The sequence below is a fragment of the Lithobates pipiens genome, unplaced genomic scaffold (assembly GCF_037356315.1).
Source record: "Lithobates pipiens isolate NorthernLeopardFrog02 unplaced genomic scaffold, aLitPip1_a1.2 Scaffold_16, whole genome shotgun sequence".
Classification (NCBI taxonomy): domain Eukaryota; kingdom Metazoa; phylum Chordata; class Amphibia; order Anura; family Ranidae; genus Lithobates; species Lithobates pipiens.
Window position 1 is genome coordinate 596,181,314 of NW_027507748.1, and position 21,065 is coordinate 596,202,378.

At 44.2% G+C, this 21,065-nt stretch overlaps 1 protein-coding gene across 2 annotated transcripts in view; it reads right to left on the bottom strand.

The window, feature by feature from the left end:
- Nucleotides 1-21,065, bottom strand: part of NPAT (nuclear protein, coactivator of histone transcription) — an 84,306-nt gene that overhangs the window by 9,541 nt on the left and 53,700 nt on the right. For both annotated transcript variants that reach the window (XM_077483956.1, XM_077483955.1), the window contains exons 13-15: nt 14,543-15,934; nt 6,541-6,656; nt 3,902-3,995 (exon numbers count right to left, since the gene is read on the bottom strand). In XM_077483956.1, coding sequence (XP_077340082.1) covers nt 3,902-3,995; nt 6,541-6,656; nt 14,543-15,934 — 1,602 coding nt within the window. The remainder of the gene's footprint in view (nt 1-3,901; nt 3,996-6,540; nt 6,657-14,542; nt 15,935-21,065) is intronic.

Consider the following 21,065-nt stretch of genomic DNA (forward strand, 5'->3'; position numbering starts at 1 on the left):
GCTGCTTCCCTGCCTGTGTCTGTGCGATCCTCCTGTCAGTTGCCTGACAATCAGATCGCTGCGGAACTCCTGAGGACCTCTCTCAACCGGGGTTGGGTTCTGGCGGAACCCAACCCCGGTTGAAAACCACTGCTTTAGAGCATCCTGAGCCTAACTGCCCCTCGTTGTACAACGGGCAAGTGGAGACACAGGGGCCAGAGGCAACTTGACAGGCCGGCCCCGCATCTTCAAATCGTGGGGTCAGTGTATGGTCCCCAAGGCTTCTGCTGAGGGGTACTGATCCGAAAACATCATACTGTAGACACTGCTGGATTCAGAAAGTAATTTTTCAGTGAAAAGATCAGCAATGAATCTTCCTAGTAAAAGTAATTTAGTTATAAACCAGAAACCGGGTCTCAGTAAACAGAAGTTATCAGTCACCTAAGGACACTAGCAAAATAACTGATTGTGGGAGTATCAGAGTTTTATAGGCTGCCCTAACCTCTTTGACAGTGTCATTACCTGAAGGTGACAGCATATAACCAATAGTCTTGATTAATAAAAGCCTGTGTTCTGCAACGGTACAATTAAGCAAGAACTGTTCCTGTAACTGCTTAAAGAGTAACTCCACTTTTGTTTACAGAAAAAAAAAATCCTCTCTGGGAGATCTACGTACATTATAAAGATTTTAATCCTTGTTGCAGATCCGTACCTTTTTTTATTCTGAATAAATCACTGTGTGTTTGGGTGTACCCATGTTGGAAAGTGAATTTAATGGAAGTGGTTTCTTAAAGTTACATCAAAAAGTCTTGTTTTTCATTTAACCACTTAAGGACCGGGCCTATTTTTCAGACTCTGCGTTTTGCAAGTTAAATAAAATTTTTTTGTTAGAAAATTACTTGGAACCCCCAAACATTATATATATATATATATATTTCTAACACCCTAGAGAATAAAATGGTGGTCACTGCAATACTTTGTCACACTTTATTTGCGCAGCGGTCTTACAAGCACACTTTTTTGGGGGAAAAAATACTTTTTTGAATTAAAAAATAAGACAACAGTAAAGTTAGCCCAATTTTTTTTATATCGTGAAAGATAATGTTACGCCGAATAAACAGATATCCAACATGTCACGCTTCAAAATGGCACCCACTCCTGGAATGGCGACAAACTTTTACCCTTAAAAATCTCAATAGGTGGTGTTTAAAAATGTCTACAGGTTACCAGTTTTGAGTTTCAGAGGAGGTCTAGGGCTAGAATTATTGCTCTACCGATTGCGGCAATACCTCACATGTGTGGTTTGAACACAGTTTTCATATTAGGGTGCTACTCATTTATGCGTTCGCTTCTGTGCGCAAACTCATCGCGACAGGGAGCTTTACATTTTTTTTTTCTTATTTAATTTTACTTTATTATTTTGACACTGTTCTTTAAAAAAAAAAAAAAAAATGTTGTGTCACTTTTATTCCTATTACAAGAAATGTAAACATCCTTTATAATAGAAAAAAAAAAAAAAAGCATGACAGGACCTCTTAAATATGAGATCTGGGGTCAAAAAGAACTCAGATCTCATATTTACACTAAAATGCAATAAAATAAAATAAAAAATAATTTGAAATTTCTCCTTTAAGAGCATTGGGCAGAAGGGACATTTGACCGGAATGCGCGCGTGCGGGGGAGACCACTTTTAACTCTGAGCTGCAGATTGAAAAGGAAAGATTATTTTTTAGTAGTATTCAATTACAATATGACTTGTGTCACAATTGTATATGCTATACAGTATCTCACAAAGTATATACACCCCTCACATTTTTGTAAATATTTTATATTTTCATGTGACAACACTGAATAAAATTACACTTTGCTACAATGTAAAGTAGTGAGTGTAAATTTGCTGTCCCCTCAAAATAACTCAACACACAGCCATTAATGTCTAAACCGCTGGCAACAAAAGTGAGTACACCCCTAAGTGAAAATGTCTAAATTGAGCCCAATTAGCCATTTTGAGTCTTTTGACTCAGTGTTACAAGGTCTCAGGTGTGAATGGGGAGAAGGTGTGTTAAATTTGGTGTTATCGCTCTCACTCTCTCATACTGGTCACTGGAAGTTCAACATGGCACCGCATGGCAAAGAACTCTCTGAGGATCTGAAAAAAAAAGAATTGTTGCTCTACATAAAAATGGCCTAGGCTATAAGAAGACCCTGAAACTGAGCTGCAGCACGGTGGCCAAGACCATACAACAGCTTAACAGGACAGTCGACCAAAGAACTTGAGTGGGCGTGCTCAGCGTCATATCCAGAGTTGGTCTTTGGGAAATAGATGTATGAGTGCTGCCAGCATTGCTGCAGAGGTTGAAAAAAAGGGGGGGGGGGGGTGGTTTGATATGGTGTTCAGCCTGTCAGTGCTTAGACCATACGCCACACAGTGCATCAAATTGGTCTGCTTGGCATGGCAGCATCTTCTAAAGCCTGCCAACAGTTTGCTGAAGACAAGCAGACTAAGGAAATGGATTACTGGAACCGTGTCCTGTGGTCTGATGAGACCAAGATAAACTTATTTGGTTCAGATGTGTCAAGCGTGTGTGGCGAGAACCAGGTGAACGGTACAAAGACAAGTGTGTCTTGCCTACAGTCAAGCATAGTGGTGGGAGTGTCATGGTCTGGGACTCCACAAGTGCTGCCGGCACTGGGAAGCTATAGTTCGTTGAGGGAACCATGAATGCCAACATGTACTGTGACATACTGAACCAGAGCATGATCCCCTCCCTTCAGAGACTGGGACGCAGGACAGTATTCCAACATGATAGTGACCCCAAACACACCTCCAAGATGACCACTGCCTTGCTAAAAAAGCTGAGGGTAAAGGTGATGGACTGGCCAAGCATGTCTCCAGACCTAAACCCTATTGAGCATCTGTGGGGCATCCTCAAATGGAAGGTGGAGGAGCGCAAGGTCTCAAACATCCACAAGCTCCATGATGTCGTCATGGGGAAGTGGCAGTGTGTGAAGCTCTGGTGAACTCCATGCCCAAGAGGGTTAAGGCAGCGCTGGAAAACAATGGTGGCCACACAAAATATTGACACTTTGGGCCCAATTTGGACATTTTCACTTAGGGGTGTACTCACTTTTGTTGCCAGTAGTTTAGACAGTAATGGCTGTGTGTTGAGTCATTTTGATGGGACAGCAAATTTACACTGTTATACAAGCTCTACACTCACTACTTTACATTGTAGCAAAGTAACTTCTTCAGTGTTGTCACATGAAAAGATACAATAAAATATTTACAAAAATGTGAGGAGTGTACTCACTTTTGTGAGTGTGTGTGTGTGAGTGAGTGAGTGAGTGTGTGTGTGTGTGAGTGAGTGAGTGAGTGTGTGAGTGAGTGTGTGTGTGAGTGAGTGTGTGTGTGTGAGTGAGTGAGTGAGTGTGTGAGTGAGTGTGTGAGTGAGTGTGTGTGTGTGTGTGAGTGTGTGTGTGTGTGTGAGTGTGTGTGAGTGAGTTTTATTATATATATATTTTTTTTGCCCCTTTTTTCCCCCACGAAATTTGAGTTACCCTTTAAAAAGTGTTAGCTGAAGTTCGACTTTATATAAGTCACTAACAAAATAAAACCTATTTAGATCCATCTTACACTACCCTTTTCACAATGTTGCTGTTCAAGGGTGGCTAGGCTGTTCCTTTTTAGATACAGTGGAGGAGTGAGTGTAGCCACAGGAAGTGTGGTACTAGTAAGATCTCTAGGTATAAATACAGGGAAAAAGCCAAAACAAAGAAAACACAGCCAACACATTTAAGGATTGGTAAGAAGCGTTTAGATACGCTTTACTAACTTCTTAAAATATGGCTTGATTCAATACACTGTCAATTTCAGGCTACATTCATAAACAAACATATTCTGGCAAATTGATCTGGTTTGTACCCGTGTTTGCTGAAGGTTTTGGTAGAGACTTCTGAAACTTCGGAGGCAGAGGAAGTTTAGGAACCACGGGTTTAGAAACCGGAACATGCAAAATCTAGAAGGCCAAGAAATATAGATTTTTGACAGGTGATGTGAACAATATTTTAGACATAGAAAAAATAAAATAAATAAACACAAAAAACAGTACAAGTTGCTAATTCTTGTGGCGTTAAATAATTGAATAACCATTTCATAAAGAGAAACTTTAATCTCGCCAACACTCCCCCTCACTGCTATAAATTTGCCAAAGATATTCGGGACCAGTCAACCACATTTTTCTAATTATAATCCAGTGTTTACTAAACTATTTAAAAAACAATGAAATGACAGTCAGTCAATCATTATGCTGTCTAAAAGCAGATAACACAAGAATCATGCCATATATCTATATTAAAGGAGTTGCAAACCCCTCATGGGTTTTCACCTTAATACATTCTATGCATTAAGGTGAAAAACCTTTTGTTCTGCACCCCCCCCCCCAATTCATATCTGAACCTGGTCGTTCCAGTGACGAGAATGAGCCCAGCAGCTCCAGCCGCTGTCTCGGTCCTCATCGGATAGATTGATAGCAGCAGGAGCCATTGGCTCCTGCTGTTGTCAATCAAATCATGTGACACCGGAGTCCTGCTGTTTGTGTCAATAGACACAGCAGCAATACTCAGGCGCGCACCCACACGAGTGACCCCATGCAATGCGGCTCTACGTGGGGGCACTCTAGAAGGGGAGGAGCCAGGAGCGCTGCCGGGGGACCCCAGAAAAGGGGGATCGGGGGCCACTATGTGCAATACCCTAGCACAGAGCATGTAAAATATAAAATGTTTTTTTCGTCTTTTTTAAAAAAAAACAAAGCTTTATAAATCACTTTAAAACAGAACAGACTCTAAAGCCCAGTACACACATATTAAAAGTCAGCTTCTATCAAATAGTCTTGTTGGAAAACCAACATTCGATTAGCGTTGATCAATATACTCTGGTGGGAAGAGGGGCGGGATTGAGAAGCGTCTCCCTGTCACAATACAATAGCACAATGGAAAAGATCCCTGCATCACACATTGTTGTGTTATTGCAGGGAAGCAAATCGATTTTTCACCACTGCGCCGGTCCTAAGGTGCTGCGGGCAGGAGTTTTTAGGCGAGGCACTGGCTTCAGCCTAGTCCGCGAGGCCGGACGCCACGGCCTTGCCTAAAAACTCCAGCCCGCAGCTCCTCAGGACTGGCGCGGTGTCCATAACAAAAAAAACAAATCGATTTGAATCGTGAATCAAGTTTTTTTTTTTAAATCGCCGTTTTCTTTTTTAAGAAAAAAATCGCCCAGCTCTAAATGTTAGTACTGCGATTTCCCCGCTGAGCTACTGTGTTCTCACAGGGGGAACACCCCAATACCGCCCCCACCAGAGCACTCGGGTCAGCGCTCTAAACCATTTGCTGATGGTTTTCCAGCATGCATGTTTGACAGAAGTCGGCCGAACGCCCAGCTTCCGTCAGATCAGCTGCCTTGCACACAGGCCGAATGCTGGCCAGTTTTTATTGAACCGCCCAATGTCACCTGCCATTCAGCCTATGTGTATTAGGCTTTAGAGGGAGCCATGCTCTACTCCCATAATGCAGTTCTTGGGCCTAACAGCCATTTGCATGGCTCTAGCATGGTCACTGCTTCCTCTGAGCTTTAACTCCATCTAACACCTGGTATTTTGATGGCAACCTCAAACAAAGGAAGAATTGGCTGGGGAGATCTGAAGAGGCGAGTATAAATTGGTCGGATGGTAGGCATTACAAAGATGTGGTCACTTTGCCCTGAATATGTAAGGTGACCGTCTTTAAACATTTCTATCATTCTGTCTAAAATACTAACAGCACATACACACACACAAAAAAAAGTATAATTTTATATATATTTATATATATATATATATATATATATATATATATATATATATATATATATATTTTTTTTTTTTTTTTTTTTTATTTAAAGCGGAGGTCCACCCTAAAGTGGACCTTCCGCTCATCGGAACCCTCCCCCCCTCCGGTGCCACAATCGGCACCTTTCAGGGGGGAGGGGGGTGCAGTTACCTGGATAATCCAGGTAACTGCACCCACTTCCGGGATAGCTCTCTGCGGAAAGGGGCGTAACTTACGCCCCTTTCCGCAAGTGCCCGCCCCTTCCCGCAAGTGCCCCGCTGCCTGCTGGGAAACACACAGATCCCAGAGGCAGCGGGGACCATCCTCATTGCGCAGCGCGGCTCGCGCAGTAGGGAACCGGGAAATGAAGCCGAAAGGCTCCATTTCCTGATTCCCATACCCAAGATGGTGGCGGCAGCACTCGAGTGTCGATCTAGAGATCGGCTTCGGGTGCCGACATCGCGGGCGCGCTGGACAGGTAAGTGTCACTATTTTAAAAGTCAGCAGCTGCAGTATTTGTAGCTGCTGGCTTTTAAAAAAAAAAAAAAAACGCGGAGTCCCGGTGGACTCCCGCTTTAATGTAATTTAACCAGTTTACACTACAATTCCAAAATGTCCTTGCAGATGATGAACACCAACACACTAATGCCCCCTTTCACAAGGCAGAGTTTAAAATAGCAGCTGTTAGGCTTATATTACCTGATGTGGCTGTGTGGTAAAAGTGCTGCCACCCTGACCAACCAATGAGACCGGGAACATGCTCATAACCCCCTGTAACACTGGCTGAACAGGGGAAGTGAGGATGATTGTAGAACCTAGGAAAAAAGAAACATATATGAACATCTATCTGACTAATGTGTCAGAAACTGAAAAATTAGAGTTACGCTTACCGGTAACGTCTTTTCCAGTAGTCTTTCAGGACAGCCACTATGAGAGATAGACTCCTCCTCTTCCTCTGGAAACACTGCGCCAGCCCATAAATTCTTACTTCCCCTGCCGGACCTCAGTTATATCGAGAATACCTCCGGCCAGCTGGGGAGACACAAGAACACATTAATAACATATTTATCAAATACTATTATCTTGCTGCGCTCTGGTCTTTGTAAGACTCCCCCCAATTTTCGGGTGGGAACTAGGGCTGTCCTGAAAGACTACTGGAAAAGACGTTACCGGTAAGCGTAACTCTAATTTTCCCTAATCGTCTTTCAGGACAGCCACTATGAGAGGATAAGCGAGCACTTACCAGTTAGGGTGGGACTACAGCTTGCAAAACCTTCCGCCCAAAGGTTTGCTCACCTGCCGACACCAGATCCACTCTGTAGTGTTTAACAAAGGTGGAATAGCTGGACCATGTTGCTGCTTTGCAGATCTGTTCTGGCGTAGCTCCTGCTCTTTCTGCTTGGGAGGCTGCCATAGCTCTAGTGGAGTGTGCTTTAATACCCACTGGGATTTCTTTCCCTGCTGCTGAATAAGCCTGCTCAATGGCTACTCTGAGCCACCTAGCAATAGTGCGCCGGGACGCTTTACAACCTTTCCTGGCCCCGGAAAACAACACAAATAAGGAATCTGACCTTCTGAATGCCTTGGTCAGTTCCAGATAGTGTAGGATACATCTCCTAACATCTAAATAATGAAATCTTAATTCCTTCTCACCGGAGGGATTGGGACAAAAAGAGGGCAAAACAATTTCCTGGCTTCTATGAAAGCTGGATGCCACTTTCGGCAAAAAGGCTGGATCGGTCTTTAAAACTATCCGATCCGGAAAAATAACACAAAAGGGAGCCCTGATGTGCCCCCCAACCTTTTCCACTTGCATCTGTGGTTACTACCCGAGAAACCGGGATGAGCCACAGACGACCCTGCGACAGATTTGTCACTTTCCTCCACCACCAGAGGGATCTTTTTACCTGGAGGGGAATATGTACCAGGGTGTCTAGGGCCTCCTGACTGTGGTCCCACACCCCTAGGATGAAGGTTTGTAGGGGACGAAAGTGTAGCCCTGCCCACTGTACTGCTGGAAGGGTGCATGTAAGGAGACCTAGTACTGACATCAGAACCCTTATGGAAACCAGCTGGTTGTTTTGAAGAGAGGCCACCGCACTGTCCAGTTTTTGTACCTTTTCTTTTGGCAGAAAAACTCTCAACAGTGTTGAGTCCAACAGAAAACCTAGATAGGAGATCTGTTGTGAGGGGATCAGGCTGGATTTTTCCAAGTTCAGAAGCCACCCCAGGTCTGTAAGGACCCTTTTGGTTAGATTGAGATCCTTGACCAACTGAGCTGGGGATGCTGCAAACAGAAGCAGGTCGTCCAGGTAGGCAATTACACATACCCCCTGGAGCCGAAGAAAGGCCATGGCTTCTGCCAGGACCTTGGTAAAAATGCGGGGTGCAGAGGATAGCCCGAATGGCAGGGCCTGAAACTGAAAATGTATTGTTTCCCCGCCCAGATCTATGGCAAGGCGTAGAAACTTCTGCGAGGCCTCCGCTATAGGGATGTGCAAATACGCGTCCCTTAGGTCCAGAGACACCATGAAACAGTTGTGGGGCAGGAGCGCTTTTACTGAAAAGATCGATTCCATGCGGAATCTCTTGTATGTCACTGAAGCGTTTAGAGGCTTTAAGTTCAGAATCAGCCTGAACTTCCCTGAGGGTTTTTTTACTATGAAGACGTGAGAATAAAACCCCCTTCCCTCTTCTGCTCTCGGGACCTTGCGAATAACATCCTGATTCTCTAACTCCCTCAGAGCTTCTAGCAAGGCCTCGGCCTTTACCATGCACCTGGGTAGATGCGTGACAAGGAGCCTTTGAGGGGGTGGTCTTAGGAATTCCAAGATGTACCCCCTTCTTATTACCCCTAAAATAAATTGATTGGGGGATATTGCTTCCCACTGTGGAAGAAAGGCCCCCAGTCTTCCTCCCACTGTAGTTGGACTGTCACTGGGTTTTACTGGGCTGGATAGGAGGGCGAAAAATCGCCCCTCCTCTGCCCCTGCCTTTTTTGGGCCAGGTTTTCTTTTTTGTCTCTGGTTTAGAGGTTTCACTACGCCCCTGTGGACGAAACCCCTTCTTTGTTGGTACAGGGATTTTCCGTTTGAGAGGAAAGGACTTTTTCCTGTCCGCTGTCCGGTCTAGAACCGTCTCTAGCCCTGGGCCAAAAAGGAGGTCCCCCGTGAGGGGAATCCCACAAAGTTTTATCTTGGAGGCATTATCCCCTGGCCATGTTTTTAGCCAGAGGGCCCTTCTGGCCGAATTGGCTAGAGCCGCCGTTCTGCCCGACATGCGGACGGACTCAGCAGAGGCATCTGCTATGTAAGAGATCCCTCGCAGCATAGTAGGGAAGGATGACAGAATGGTTTCCTTATCTGTACCTGCCTCAATATGTTGTTGGATCTGTGAGAGCCAGTGCTCTAAATTGCGAGCCACAACTGTAACTGCCATTTCAGGCTTAAGATTGCCAATGGCCGAGTCCCACGTCTTTTTAAGCAGAGAGTCAATCCTTTTATCCATGACATCTGCCAACGCCCCCATGTCTTCAAACGCCAAGTCTGTGTGTCTGGAGACCTGGGAGAAAGCGGCATCCAACTTGGGACTTTTATTCCAAAGGCATGCCGGGTCCTCTGAAAATGGGAACCTTCTTTTGAGGGATCTGGATAAAAAGGGTTTTCTCTCCGGATCCTGCCACTCCTTTTTAACTGTTTCCATTAACACATCGTGTACTGGAAACACCCTTCTCTTTGGCTCCCCCAAACCAGAATACATTTGGTCATGCAGGGTAAGGGGCTTTTTATCCGTCTGGATACCGAGGGTTGTATAAATTGCCTTTAAGAGGTCCTCTACCTCATCAAGGGATAACTTATATCTGGAGGCTTTCCTGGACCCATCCTGGTCCCCCTCGGAACCCTCCTCGGAATCAGAAGAGGAACTGTCTGGAAGTTCCCTATCTGTCCCTGAAGGGCCTGCAACCTCTGTACCCCCTACACTAGGGGGTTGGACCGGGGCAGAACTCTGTGCTAGAGGTGGGGTTGTATCCTGGGGAGATGGACCCGTGGGAAGCTGGAATTTTTCAAAAAGGGACCTAAAAGAAGAGAAGGTGGACGAGAGCTCTTTAACTGAAGCTGCTAGTCCTGACTCCTGTTCAGATTCCCTTTCCCTAACAAGGGAGTCAATACAGCCTTTGCACAACACCTTGGTCCAAGATTCCCCTAAAATGTCCCTACAGGAGGCACACTTCCTTCTAGAGCTATGCGTAGACCTAGTTTTTTCCGCAGCTTTCTAAAAGAAAGGAAAAAAGAAAAAACAGAAAAAACAGAGTCAATCAAAAGCTCGGGATACAACCCTGGGAGTGCACTAGACCCTTTTTATAAAACGAAGGGATCTGCGCCTCCCCTCCCCCCTGGCCACCCAGGGGGTCTGCCCCCCCACCCATGATAGAACCATACATTGGGGTGGGGGGATCCTAGATAAAGAGAACCCCTCCCCAGGGCGCTCTTACCTTAGGAATGCTGGAGACAGAGTCGGTCGTTTGAGCCTCGGCTTCCGACATGACTGCAGGTGGCTGCTTAACACCGAGTTCCACGCTGCCTGCGCGCGTTCTGAACTCATCTCCAGCTGGTGCCCGGCCCTCCTATCAGCTCCACGACCCGGAACCGGAAGTCGATCGAGGTCAAGCCTTCGTTTTCCGCCGGATACGACGTCGCCCGTCGTTCGGCCCGCTCGGTTCAAGAAAAAAAGGAGGCGGACTGTACCCCCGTACAGGGAAATCATCCGAACGGCTTGCCAGCTGCGTCCCTGTAGACGCGATAGGAGTCCCCCACGACCTGAAGCCGCGCTCGACTCGGAAGGGGTGGCAGTACCTGGTGAAGGTAAGTAAACCGTTCGTCCCGTCCGACACGCGGACGTTGGATGTGAACGGTTTGAACCCGGCTTTTTTAAAACGAAGCCCCTGCTTCTATCCACCGGGCTCTTTAACGTCAAAAATGGCCACAGCCTCCCCGACTGATCGGCCTAGTTCCTTGCACAGTGTCTCCCCGCCGGAGGAAACACTAATAACTGAGGTCCGGCAGGGGAAGTAAGAATTTATGGGCTGGCGCAGTGTTTCCAGAGGAAGAGGAGGAGTCTATCTCTCATAGTGGCTGTCCTGAAAGACGATTAGGGAAAACAACATTCTAAGGACTAAACACTCATGTTTCTTTAAAATGTCATTTTGCATTTTTTTTTTTTTTAATCTATTAAAATCTATGCACTGCCCTAATCAAACATAGGAGCAGCCAAGATGAATTTCTTTTGAAGGTGCAGGCCTCAGAGCCACCCTACTGACCCCAAACCTATTAAAAGACAACTTGACCTTGACTGCAGGCAGCCTGGGCCTATACTTAAAGAGCAACTGCAGTCTGCTCACATAATTTGTAATAATAAAAAAAAAAAAGCTTTGTCATTCCGAAGCTTTCCTCCAACCACTTTGCATTTTTTATATATACTGCGATTCTGTACTTGCCAGATATGTTGCAGAAATCTCCCTCCACTAAGCCTGGCTGCAATCATTTTAACTGTGGGCAGCTGAAGCTGCTGCCTGTTCACTTCCTGGATTTACACATGCAGCTCTCAATGGCCCTCTTATGACTCACCCCCCTCCCTTCTTGGCAAACTCTCACAAGAGTGAGTGAGAGCTGCGCATGATGTTCTAAGCCTAGGCTTTTTACCAGACAAAAAAAACACGAAGTGGGCTGTATAAGGTATTTACTGGCAGAAAAAATAAAAATTTTTACTATCCAAAGTTAAAACAAGGGAAGATTTAGGCCTCATGTACACTGCTGCTGGTAAACTGACGTTTGGGAGCAGCTGGGAGTTTTTTTTTTTTTTTTTTTTTAACTGCCTCTGAACTCTTCTCTATGTCACCTTATCTGTCCATGTACACAGCGTCATCTACAGTCCCTTCTAGGCAGTTGAGGTTAGAGGCATTTTTGGTATGCAAAAAAAATGCGTTCAGAAGCGGAGTTTACAGGCATTTCAAGCGCTAAGCGCTGCTAAACACAGTAACTCCGTTTAGCCGTATTTCGTTTACAGGCATTTTTAATCTTTGGCTTCTAAATGCAAAACGCAGCTAAACGCAGCATGTAAACGTGGCAAAACTGACATTTTAAACGTGGGTTACCATCTATCAAGTTAAATCATTCAGGAGAGGTTGTAAAAACGTCCCGTGTACATGAAGCCTTAATAGATGGAAAGTTAAAAAAATGACTGAAGGTCCACTTTAACCTTTGGCCCTAATCCAGCGATCTTATTGTCAATATGGACACAGCCCAATTCCCCCTTATTCTGCGCATGTGCGCCATTCCCTCTTGCAATAAAGCTTGTTCGATACCAATGATCAAGAAGCGGGCTAGTATATTGATACTTGAGAAAGCAAATCCTGACAATCTGGTTGAGCCCACAAAGTATCTACCAGGAGTCTTACTAGGTCAGCTTACCACATCCGCATGCGCCGGTCTGGAGCAATACGGATAAACAGGATTGCCCTTCTTCTCAATCCTGTGAAGAAGAGGTAGTAGTAGTAGTTTAAGGGAAGGACAGGCACAAATCCGGGTATACTGATCTCACTGAGCCACCATCCGCAAAAGCAGGGATCTCCAAACTACGACCCTCCAGCTGTTGCAGAACTACACATCCCACGACGCATTGTAAAACTCTGATATTTACAGACATGACTAGGCATGATGGGAATTGTAGTTCCTGAACAATTGAAAGGCCATAGTTTGGAGACCCCTGCTCCAAAGGATCTAGAGGATACCTGTACCTGGAGACAAATCTGTCTAGTTTGTTGTTGAACCTGGAAGCCAAGAGGTTCACAATTGGTGTTCCCCACCTGGAACACAGACCCTGGAACACATCCTAGTGTAAAGTCAACTCTCCTGGCTCAAGGCTTCTGGCTGAGGAAGTTTGCCTAGCAATTGTCTATGTTTAGGATGTACATTGGGACAAGGCGTGAGATGAGAGAGGAAGTGTGAAATTCTGCCCAGGACAAGATCTGATCTAGCTCTTCAGTGAGGCTTCAGTTTCCTACCTAGCTGATGTACTCCACCACTTTGTCCGACTAAATTTGGGTGGCGTGATTTGACCCAAGACGGGGTGGATTAACCCTTTGGGTTTCGGTATGGTGGACAGGTTGGGGTAAAACTGTTTTGCCAAAGGAAATGGGACAAAAACATGGACCAAAAGACTTGAGAGAGCCCAGTGGATATCTGGCAATCTGTGTGATGACACAAGAATGTTGGAGGTGAGAAACTGAGTAGAGGGCAGGGAGCAAAAATCCAGCGGAATAAAAACCTTCTGAAATCAAAGGTAGGGAGGATGCAGGGGCTGTGTAAATCACTGCAAAAACGAAGTAGTAAACTTCTGTAGATAAAAAAAAAAAAAAAAAAAAGGCAAGCAACCTTCTCCCTGCATATGCGACCTAACCGAAGCAGGCCTTTATCTGTAGAGGTCACATATCTGCATACATGTCTTTGTGCTGGTAGCGAGCCACACAGCATGCTTCCAGCACAGAGCCAGGGCCCTGTACTAACGATCGTGATCCGGGACTCCCAGTTCTAGGTCACCTTATCACTGTGATAGCCTCTGATTGGCTATCACAGTGAATGCAGCCCATCCATGTGTATTTTTTTTCTGAATGGAGAGAAACATACAGTCCTCTTCCTTACAGCAGAGGAAGATGTAAACAAACAGAAGTGGATAAAAAAAAAAAAAAAAATGTATATAAAAAAAAAATTACTGTCAAGGTTTGATCTAGGTCAGTGGTAAGGTTAGTGTTCACTTCAAAGTAAGGGCCAAAGGGTCAGGATCAGTATATTTAGGGATTTTTTTTTTCTTTTTCAATTTTTTATATAAGAATTAGGCTCAGTTCACACTGCCGTGACCGGAAAGTCGCATGAGTCACTGCAAGTCGTGATGAAGTCACCCCAAAGTAGTGCAGAAACCTTTTTCTAAGTTGCACCGATTAGAATGGTTCCATTGCAGTTTATAGGGTGCGACTTGTCATGCGACCTTGAACTCTCAAATCGCATGAGACGTCGCAGCTGTGTGAACCGAGCCTTAGTGTGTTTTAGGTAGGATGGAAAAAAAAAAAATGAAAAAAAGCAAAATGCGCACTATTGTTTCTGGGCCCTACTACCCGTACATACAACAAATACCATACACATAAGTGGTATGGCTGCGATCGTTAGGAGCAGGAAAATGTATTTTGGGTTTTTGATTGTTGGTAAATTATATTAATAGCAAGAAATATTACTACATTGGAAAAAAATAAATAAATGTAAAAACTTTTTTTTCTGATATTTTAGGTTAGCTTTTCTTTGATATGAAAAAACAAAGAAATCAGGAGATATTTGTTGCCATTTGCCACAAAAAAAAAAAGCCCAATTTGTCCTGAAAAAAGTAGTTGCAATGATATGTACAGTTTTACGAACTTTTATGTCAAAGTTGCAAAATTGCATTCAGAAATCAAGATTTGAATTACCTTCAGTTACTGAGTGGTTAAGCCAAAAAAAAAGAAAATGAAGGTCCCCAGAGCTGGGGTTTAAATTCTCATTAAAAAAAAAAAAAAAAAAAAAAATTTGTAATACTGCCCCTGGATTTTGGAGTCCTACCACTTGTCCAGCTCTGCAAAAAGGAATTATGCAGTTAATTGTGGGGTGGAGAAACTCACCTTGAGAAAGCTTTGGCGATATGGCCTGTCCAATGGTGTACATGCTGCCAGGTCGAGGAGGAGTTTGGAAAAGACCTGCTTGTTTCTGGCTGTTATTTGGAGCTGAACTATTTGACACCCTCATGAGGTTGGGCTGTTTGGCTGGAACATTACTTGCAACACATGAACTTATAAAAAGACTATTGGAGGGTGTGAACGTTGAACCTGAGGTGGGCATCAGCTGTATGACACTCCCATCTGTGGTAGTAGAAGTCCCAGAGACAGCATAAACAGTACCATCTCCATTTGGAATATTAATGGTGCTAATTGAACCATCACTAGATGTAGCCAGCAGCTGACATTGTTCTCCAACAGAAGACTCCATAAAATCTCCAGAACCATTTTGTGATGGGTCAACCATTCTAATTTCTTGATTTTTTACTAAAGGTGACAATATAATAGTTGGATAATTTTCTTCATGGATGCTTCTGACAGCATTATGTAATTCTCCCTCTTCTGGAAGGTCTTCAGCAATTAGGTTAAGTGTAACAATAGTGGAGGGATCTACAGCTGCCTGACTGCTGCTACTAGGTACAGTAATTTCAGCACTGCAAGGTTCCATCTCAGAACCCAGGCTGTTCTGTTCATGGCATGGTGAAGGGGCAACATTCACAGTGGGCTTTTGCAATTCTGTGTCCTTTTCAATAGATTTTCCAGAGTAGTTTTCTTTCTCTTGCTTATCTTTCACATCAATACAAAGTTTATTCAAAGAACTTATTTTTGAGGGCTCAACTGGTTGATGATCCCTCTCGTTCTGTGCACCAGAACAACTGAGCGCTGGAGCTGGAACTAACAAGGTGTTGCCCTGGGTAGCGATTGTAGATGGCTGTGAAGCTGCTAAGCTCTCATTACCCTCTTGTTCTTCTTGTGACTTATCCAACAGCTTCTCATTGGTGGCCCCTTCTGATGGTTCCTCATTTTCTGAGTCCTTTGCACACATATTTGTTGGTTCAGATTTCTCTGCACTTACTGGGGCCTGTGGTAAGATGTTCTCTACAATGAAGCAGCAATCCTCAGTACCTTCATTTATTAGAGAAATATTCTCCATTTCAACATCCTGGGGTTGTGTGTAGGAGGTATCCAATACAGTCCGATGTGAGTCCTTGCTGCTCTCAATTACTACCTCACTATCAGAACTCTCTATGCAGATGACTAACTCAGAAGACTGTGTGTGAACCTTGGGACTCCCTGAAGTGGTGGACTCATTCACACATGTTTGTTGCATAGTGCTGCTGCTATCTGCTTTGTCCTTTAAAGGTGTCCCTGTATCAGACTTGTTTAACAAGGAGTTCTCCGTCTCGTTTTCCCTTAGGCAACCATCCATCTTATTTCCGGCCCGCTCTCTGGAATTTGCTGTAAAAGATTTCAGATAAGGAATGATACTTTAATGAAATACATTCAAGTATAAATATGTAGATTTTTTTAAAATGCTGCATACCTTAATTTCAAAAGCTCAACAAAAAGAGAATCCCCTGCATCAAAAACTGCGGATATTCAACAAAGTTTCTCAACTAAATTGCACAGCAGCTAAGGTCTTAAAGACTCTCCCTTTGCCTATTAGGGTCTATTTCTATAACATCATGTCATTTTATTATTTTCTCAGGGGTGTCCAACCTTCTGACCTCCCTGGGCCACATTGAAAGAAGAGCCACACAATACATAAATAATAGTGGATGAGCAAAAAAGTCGGGTAGATCACAAGTTAATCACTGACATAGAGAATGAATCTGAGTAATTAAACTCCATTTATTTTGTAATTTTTTTTTTTATAAAAGCAAAAGAGGTCAACATAAAACTAGTGCAATATTTGACACAGTTTTCGATAAACTAACACATCAATATCTGGTTCAATGAATGTAGTAGCAATTCTCAAATATTTTGATTCTAATTTTGCCCTTCGCGTGCTTCAAGTGGAGCTCCGCTTGTCTGCCTCCTCCCCTCCTCCGCTGCCACATTTTGGACTTTTTTTTGGGGGGGGAAGCATGTACCAGCCAAGTTCCCGCAGCCAGCCCATTCACAGAGCGCAGCAAGCTTCGTACATGTGCAATAGAGAACCGGCTGTGAAGCCACAAGGCTTTACTGCCAGTTTCCCTTAGTAGAAATGGCGGTGGCAGCACCTGAAAGACTGAAAAATTGGCTTGGGCGAGGGCAGTGCAGTATTCCTGAAAAGGCAAGTGTCCTAATATTAAAAGTCAGCAGCTACAGTATTTTTTCTGAAGGAGTCTGGAGCACCTCCTTTATCCTTGAAAATAGTTGCTCACAAATCAAGGTGCTGCTGAAAGCTGATGACATAGATATGGCATGATTCCTAAGAGTGGGATATTTTTCTTTGGGAGTATAAAACTTCTAAAAGTCCAGTAAACAGACACTGAAATTTTCCTTCTGCCGCATGCGTTTGCTAAGTGTAAATACATTTTTTTATATATATATATATATATATATATATAAAAAATATAAACAAGTTTACGGATATTTGCTGGGCCGCATTCATAGCAGTCTTGGGCTGCAGCTTGGACACCCCTGTTCTATGTGACAATATAATTTATACTACTAATTCATTGTATTTGTCTGTGGGTGAAGCTCAGCATTTTTTCTGCAGATATTTGTAGTGTGTTGAAATTGGATTAGCACGTATTTGACAGCACCTAAATAACTAGATAAAATGGATTTTAAGAGATCAAATTTTCAAAATTTATGTAAATACTAAATCTGTTGCATCATGCCTCACTGTACATTTTTTTTATTTGGCATCTGCTGTCAAGTTTCTTATCTGCAGAACCTTCCAGGAACAGCACTTTCTGTTACAGGTAGACAGCACTAACCTATTGCGTTACAATTAGCGATAGCAGCCTGCAGTGTATGTTGTTTCAGTTGGCCACTGGGTTATGCGTTAGGTCTGCAGGAGGCAAGCACAGACCTAAGAGGCAGCCCAATGGCCAAAGGAAGGATCTTCAGGCAAGTAAGCTAACTGCTTTACAAAAAAATGATTTGCTTAACCACTTGACCACTGGGCACTTAAACACCCTTAATAACCAGACCAATTTTCAGCTTTCAGTGCTCTCACAATTTGAATGACAATTACTCGGTCATGCAACACTGTACCCATCTGAAATTTTCGTCCTTTTTTTCCCACAAATAGAGCTTTCTTTTGGTGGTATTTGATCACCTCTGCGTTTTTTATTTTTTGTGCTATTAATGAAAAAATACCGAAAATTTTGTAAAAAAAAGCATTTTTCTTCATTTCTATTAAAATTTTTTGCAAATAAGTAATTTTTCTTCATAAATTTGGCCAAAAATGTATACTGCTAAATGTCTTTAGTAAAAATAACCCAAATTAGTGGATATTATTTATTCTGCGTGAAAGTTATAGGGTCTACAAGCTATGGTGCCAATCACTGAAAATGTATCAATTTGATCACAGCTGATGTACTGACAGTCTATCTCATTTCTGGAGACCCTAACAAGCCAGTAATGTACAAAAACCCCCCAAATGACCCCTTTTTGGAAAGTAGACATTCCAAGGTATTTAGTACGTGGCACGGTTAGTTTTTTGAAGTTGTAATTTTTTCCCACAATTCTTTGCAAAATAAAGATTTTTTTTATTTTAATTTTTTTTCACACCAAATTGTCATTTTACCAGGCTATTTCTCTCACACGGCATATACATTCCACAAATGAAACCCCAAAATACATTCTGCTGCTCCTCCTGAGTACGGTGATACCACATGTGTTAGACTTTTACACAGCCTGGCCACATACACAAGTCCAACATTGAAGTAGCAACTTCAGGCGTTCTAGGAGCATAAATTACACATCTAATACCTCAACCACCTAGAAGCTTGTAGGCTTCCTCACTAGTAAAATATTGTTTTGCCATTCTTGTGGCTGGTGAGGCTGCACTGCAGAGCACTGTCGTGGCACAGGTGGGCACTGATGGACACAGGCGGCACAGGTGGGCACTGATGGGCACAGGCGCCACTGATGGACACAGGCGGCACTGATGGGGCACTGCAGTGGCACAGGTGGCACTGATGGGCGCAGGTGGCACTGATGGGCGCAGGTGGCACTGATGGGCGCAGGTGGCACTGATGGGCACAGGTGGCACTGATGGGCACTATAGTGACTTTGGTGGCACTGGTGTGGCTCTGGTGGCACTGATTAGCACACAGGCGGCACTGGTGGGCACAGGCGGCACTGGTGGGCACAGGCGGCACTGGTGGGCACTGCAGTGGCGCAGATGAGCACTGATGGGCACAGATGGGCACAGGTGGCACTGATGGGCACAGGTGGCACTGGTATGGCACTGGTATGCACTGGGGTGGCTCTGCTGGCACAGAGGTGGCACAGGTGATAGATGGCACTGGTCTGGCACTGTTGTGGCACTATTTGGGCACTGCTGGGCACTCACGGTTATTTTTTAGTTTCACTGGAATGTTCTCCTCTCCTCTCACGCTGCATCGGTGTGAGGAGAGGAGACTGATGACCTTAGCTTGACCCGGCAAGCCGAATTGTTTACATTTGTGATCGCTCCGTCATTGGACGGAGCGATCACGTGGTAAAGGACCGCTGCCATTGGTCCTTTACCGCGATCCGTGTTGCGCCGGGTCCCGTGAACTCGGCGAGCACGGATGTTCCGGCGTGCGCGCCCCAGGGGGCGCGCACGAACGATTCTCCGGGAGGCCGTTAATTAACGGCCTCTCAGAGATAGCAAACCGACCTATAGCCGTTAATCGGCTATAGGCCGGTTATTAAGTGGTTAAGAAAACTGTAAACAGTGAGGCACGATGCTAAGCCTACTGAAAAAAAATGTAGAGTTTTACACTTTAAAGAAAATCTCCATTATTAGAACAGATTTAAGGGCAGGGTATCAACTTAAATAATTAGTAAAAATGCTTGATTTAAATTAACTTGATTTAAATCATATTTTTTAGAGAGCAACTGTCCCGCAGCGGCTCCTCCTCTGACCCGTTGTTGACTCACCAACAGTTCCATTCACTTTAACCACTTCAGCCCCGGACCATTTGGCTGGCCAAAGAACAGAGCACTTTTTGCGATTCGGCACTGTGTTGGACACTTTTGCCACGATTTTGGGACCATTTACATTTATACAGCGATCAGTGCAATTAAAAATACATTGATTACTGTATAAATGTGACTGGCAGTGAAGGGGTTAACCACTAGTGGCGCTGTAGGGGTTATGTCCTAGGGAGTGATTTTTAACTGGGGGGGGAACGACATGTCACTGATCACCACTCCAGATTACAGGGAGATGTGATCAGTGACAGTGTCATTAGGCAGAACTTGTTTGTTTACATTAGCATCTCCCCATTCTTCCTCACCAGGAGACAATCGCGGGTATCCCCGCGGACAGAGTCCACGGGACCTGCGATCACGGAGTGTCCGCAAACAGCCTTTAAACAGGCCACGTACAAGTACGTTAATCTGCCTGTACGTGACCCTCTGCCGCAGTATACCTGCATGAGGCGGTCTGGAAGCGGTTAATGGGGTGGCTGGTGATGTGGCAGTGACACAATAAGGTGAGGGATGTGGTGGCAGCAGGCTAGTGGATTCCCGCTAACGGGCGCTGCCAAGATGGATCTGTAATGAATGACAGGCGCTCTTTAGAATCATTAATATTTGCAAACAAAATGAAGGTTTTCTATTTAGAATAATAAGCCATCAGCAAAAACAGCGATATCATAACCGATTCATTCATACAGTTTGTGTACATAGATTTGCAAAACAATGGGATAAAGGAATATTCCTGAACTTTGTTTCATCTCATGGTTACTGTGACATTGTGTGAAATTTTATTTATTTATTTATTTTTGGATATTGTTGATTCCTCCACACAAGTCCACCTTCTCCTTTCTTTTTTCTTATCTTGTCACTTGCTAGTATCCCCTTGCTATCCTATGTTTTCCACCATCTCCATGTCCCTACCATCCTTGATCCAGGCCTTACTTAGCTATACATATCTTTATGCCAATACTCATTGATTTTACTTTACTATTTTAGATGCCTGATAAACATATTTGTTTATAGCTTATACGCTTTATGGACCAATGAGGTTTCTAGGGATACATCACTACCCACACAATTGTAGTTCACCTCTTTCCCCTGTTTCTTTGTCCATTTTGTCACCTGGTAGTACCCCTGTTGTCCTAGGTTTCTAACCATCTTCATGGCTCTACAACCTTTGGCCCAGGCCTTTCATTCATGCATGCATACATATCTTTATACCAATATATATTGATTTAACTTTACTACTTTAGATGCCTGACAAACATACTTATGTTCACAGCCTATACCTTTTATCGACCAACGAGGACTCTAGGGATACATCACTACACCTTTGCCATGCCTGCTCTCCGTTTGGCCCTGGGTGGGGTCCCATTTGATTCTGCCCCCTCAGCTCCCTGGGGAGGCATCTGCTGCCACCGTCTCGAGGCCACACACCTGGAGCCATGGCCAAGCTCAGTGG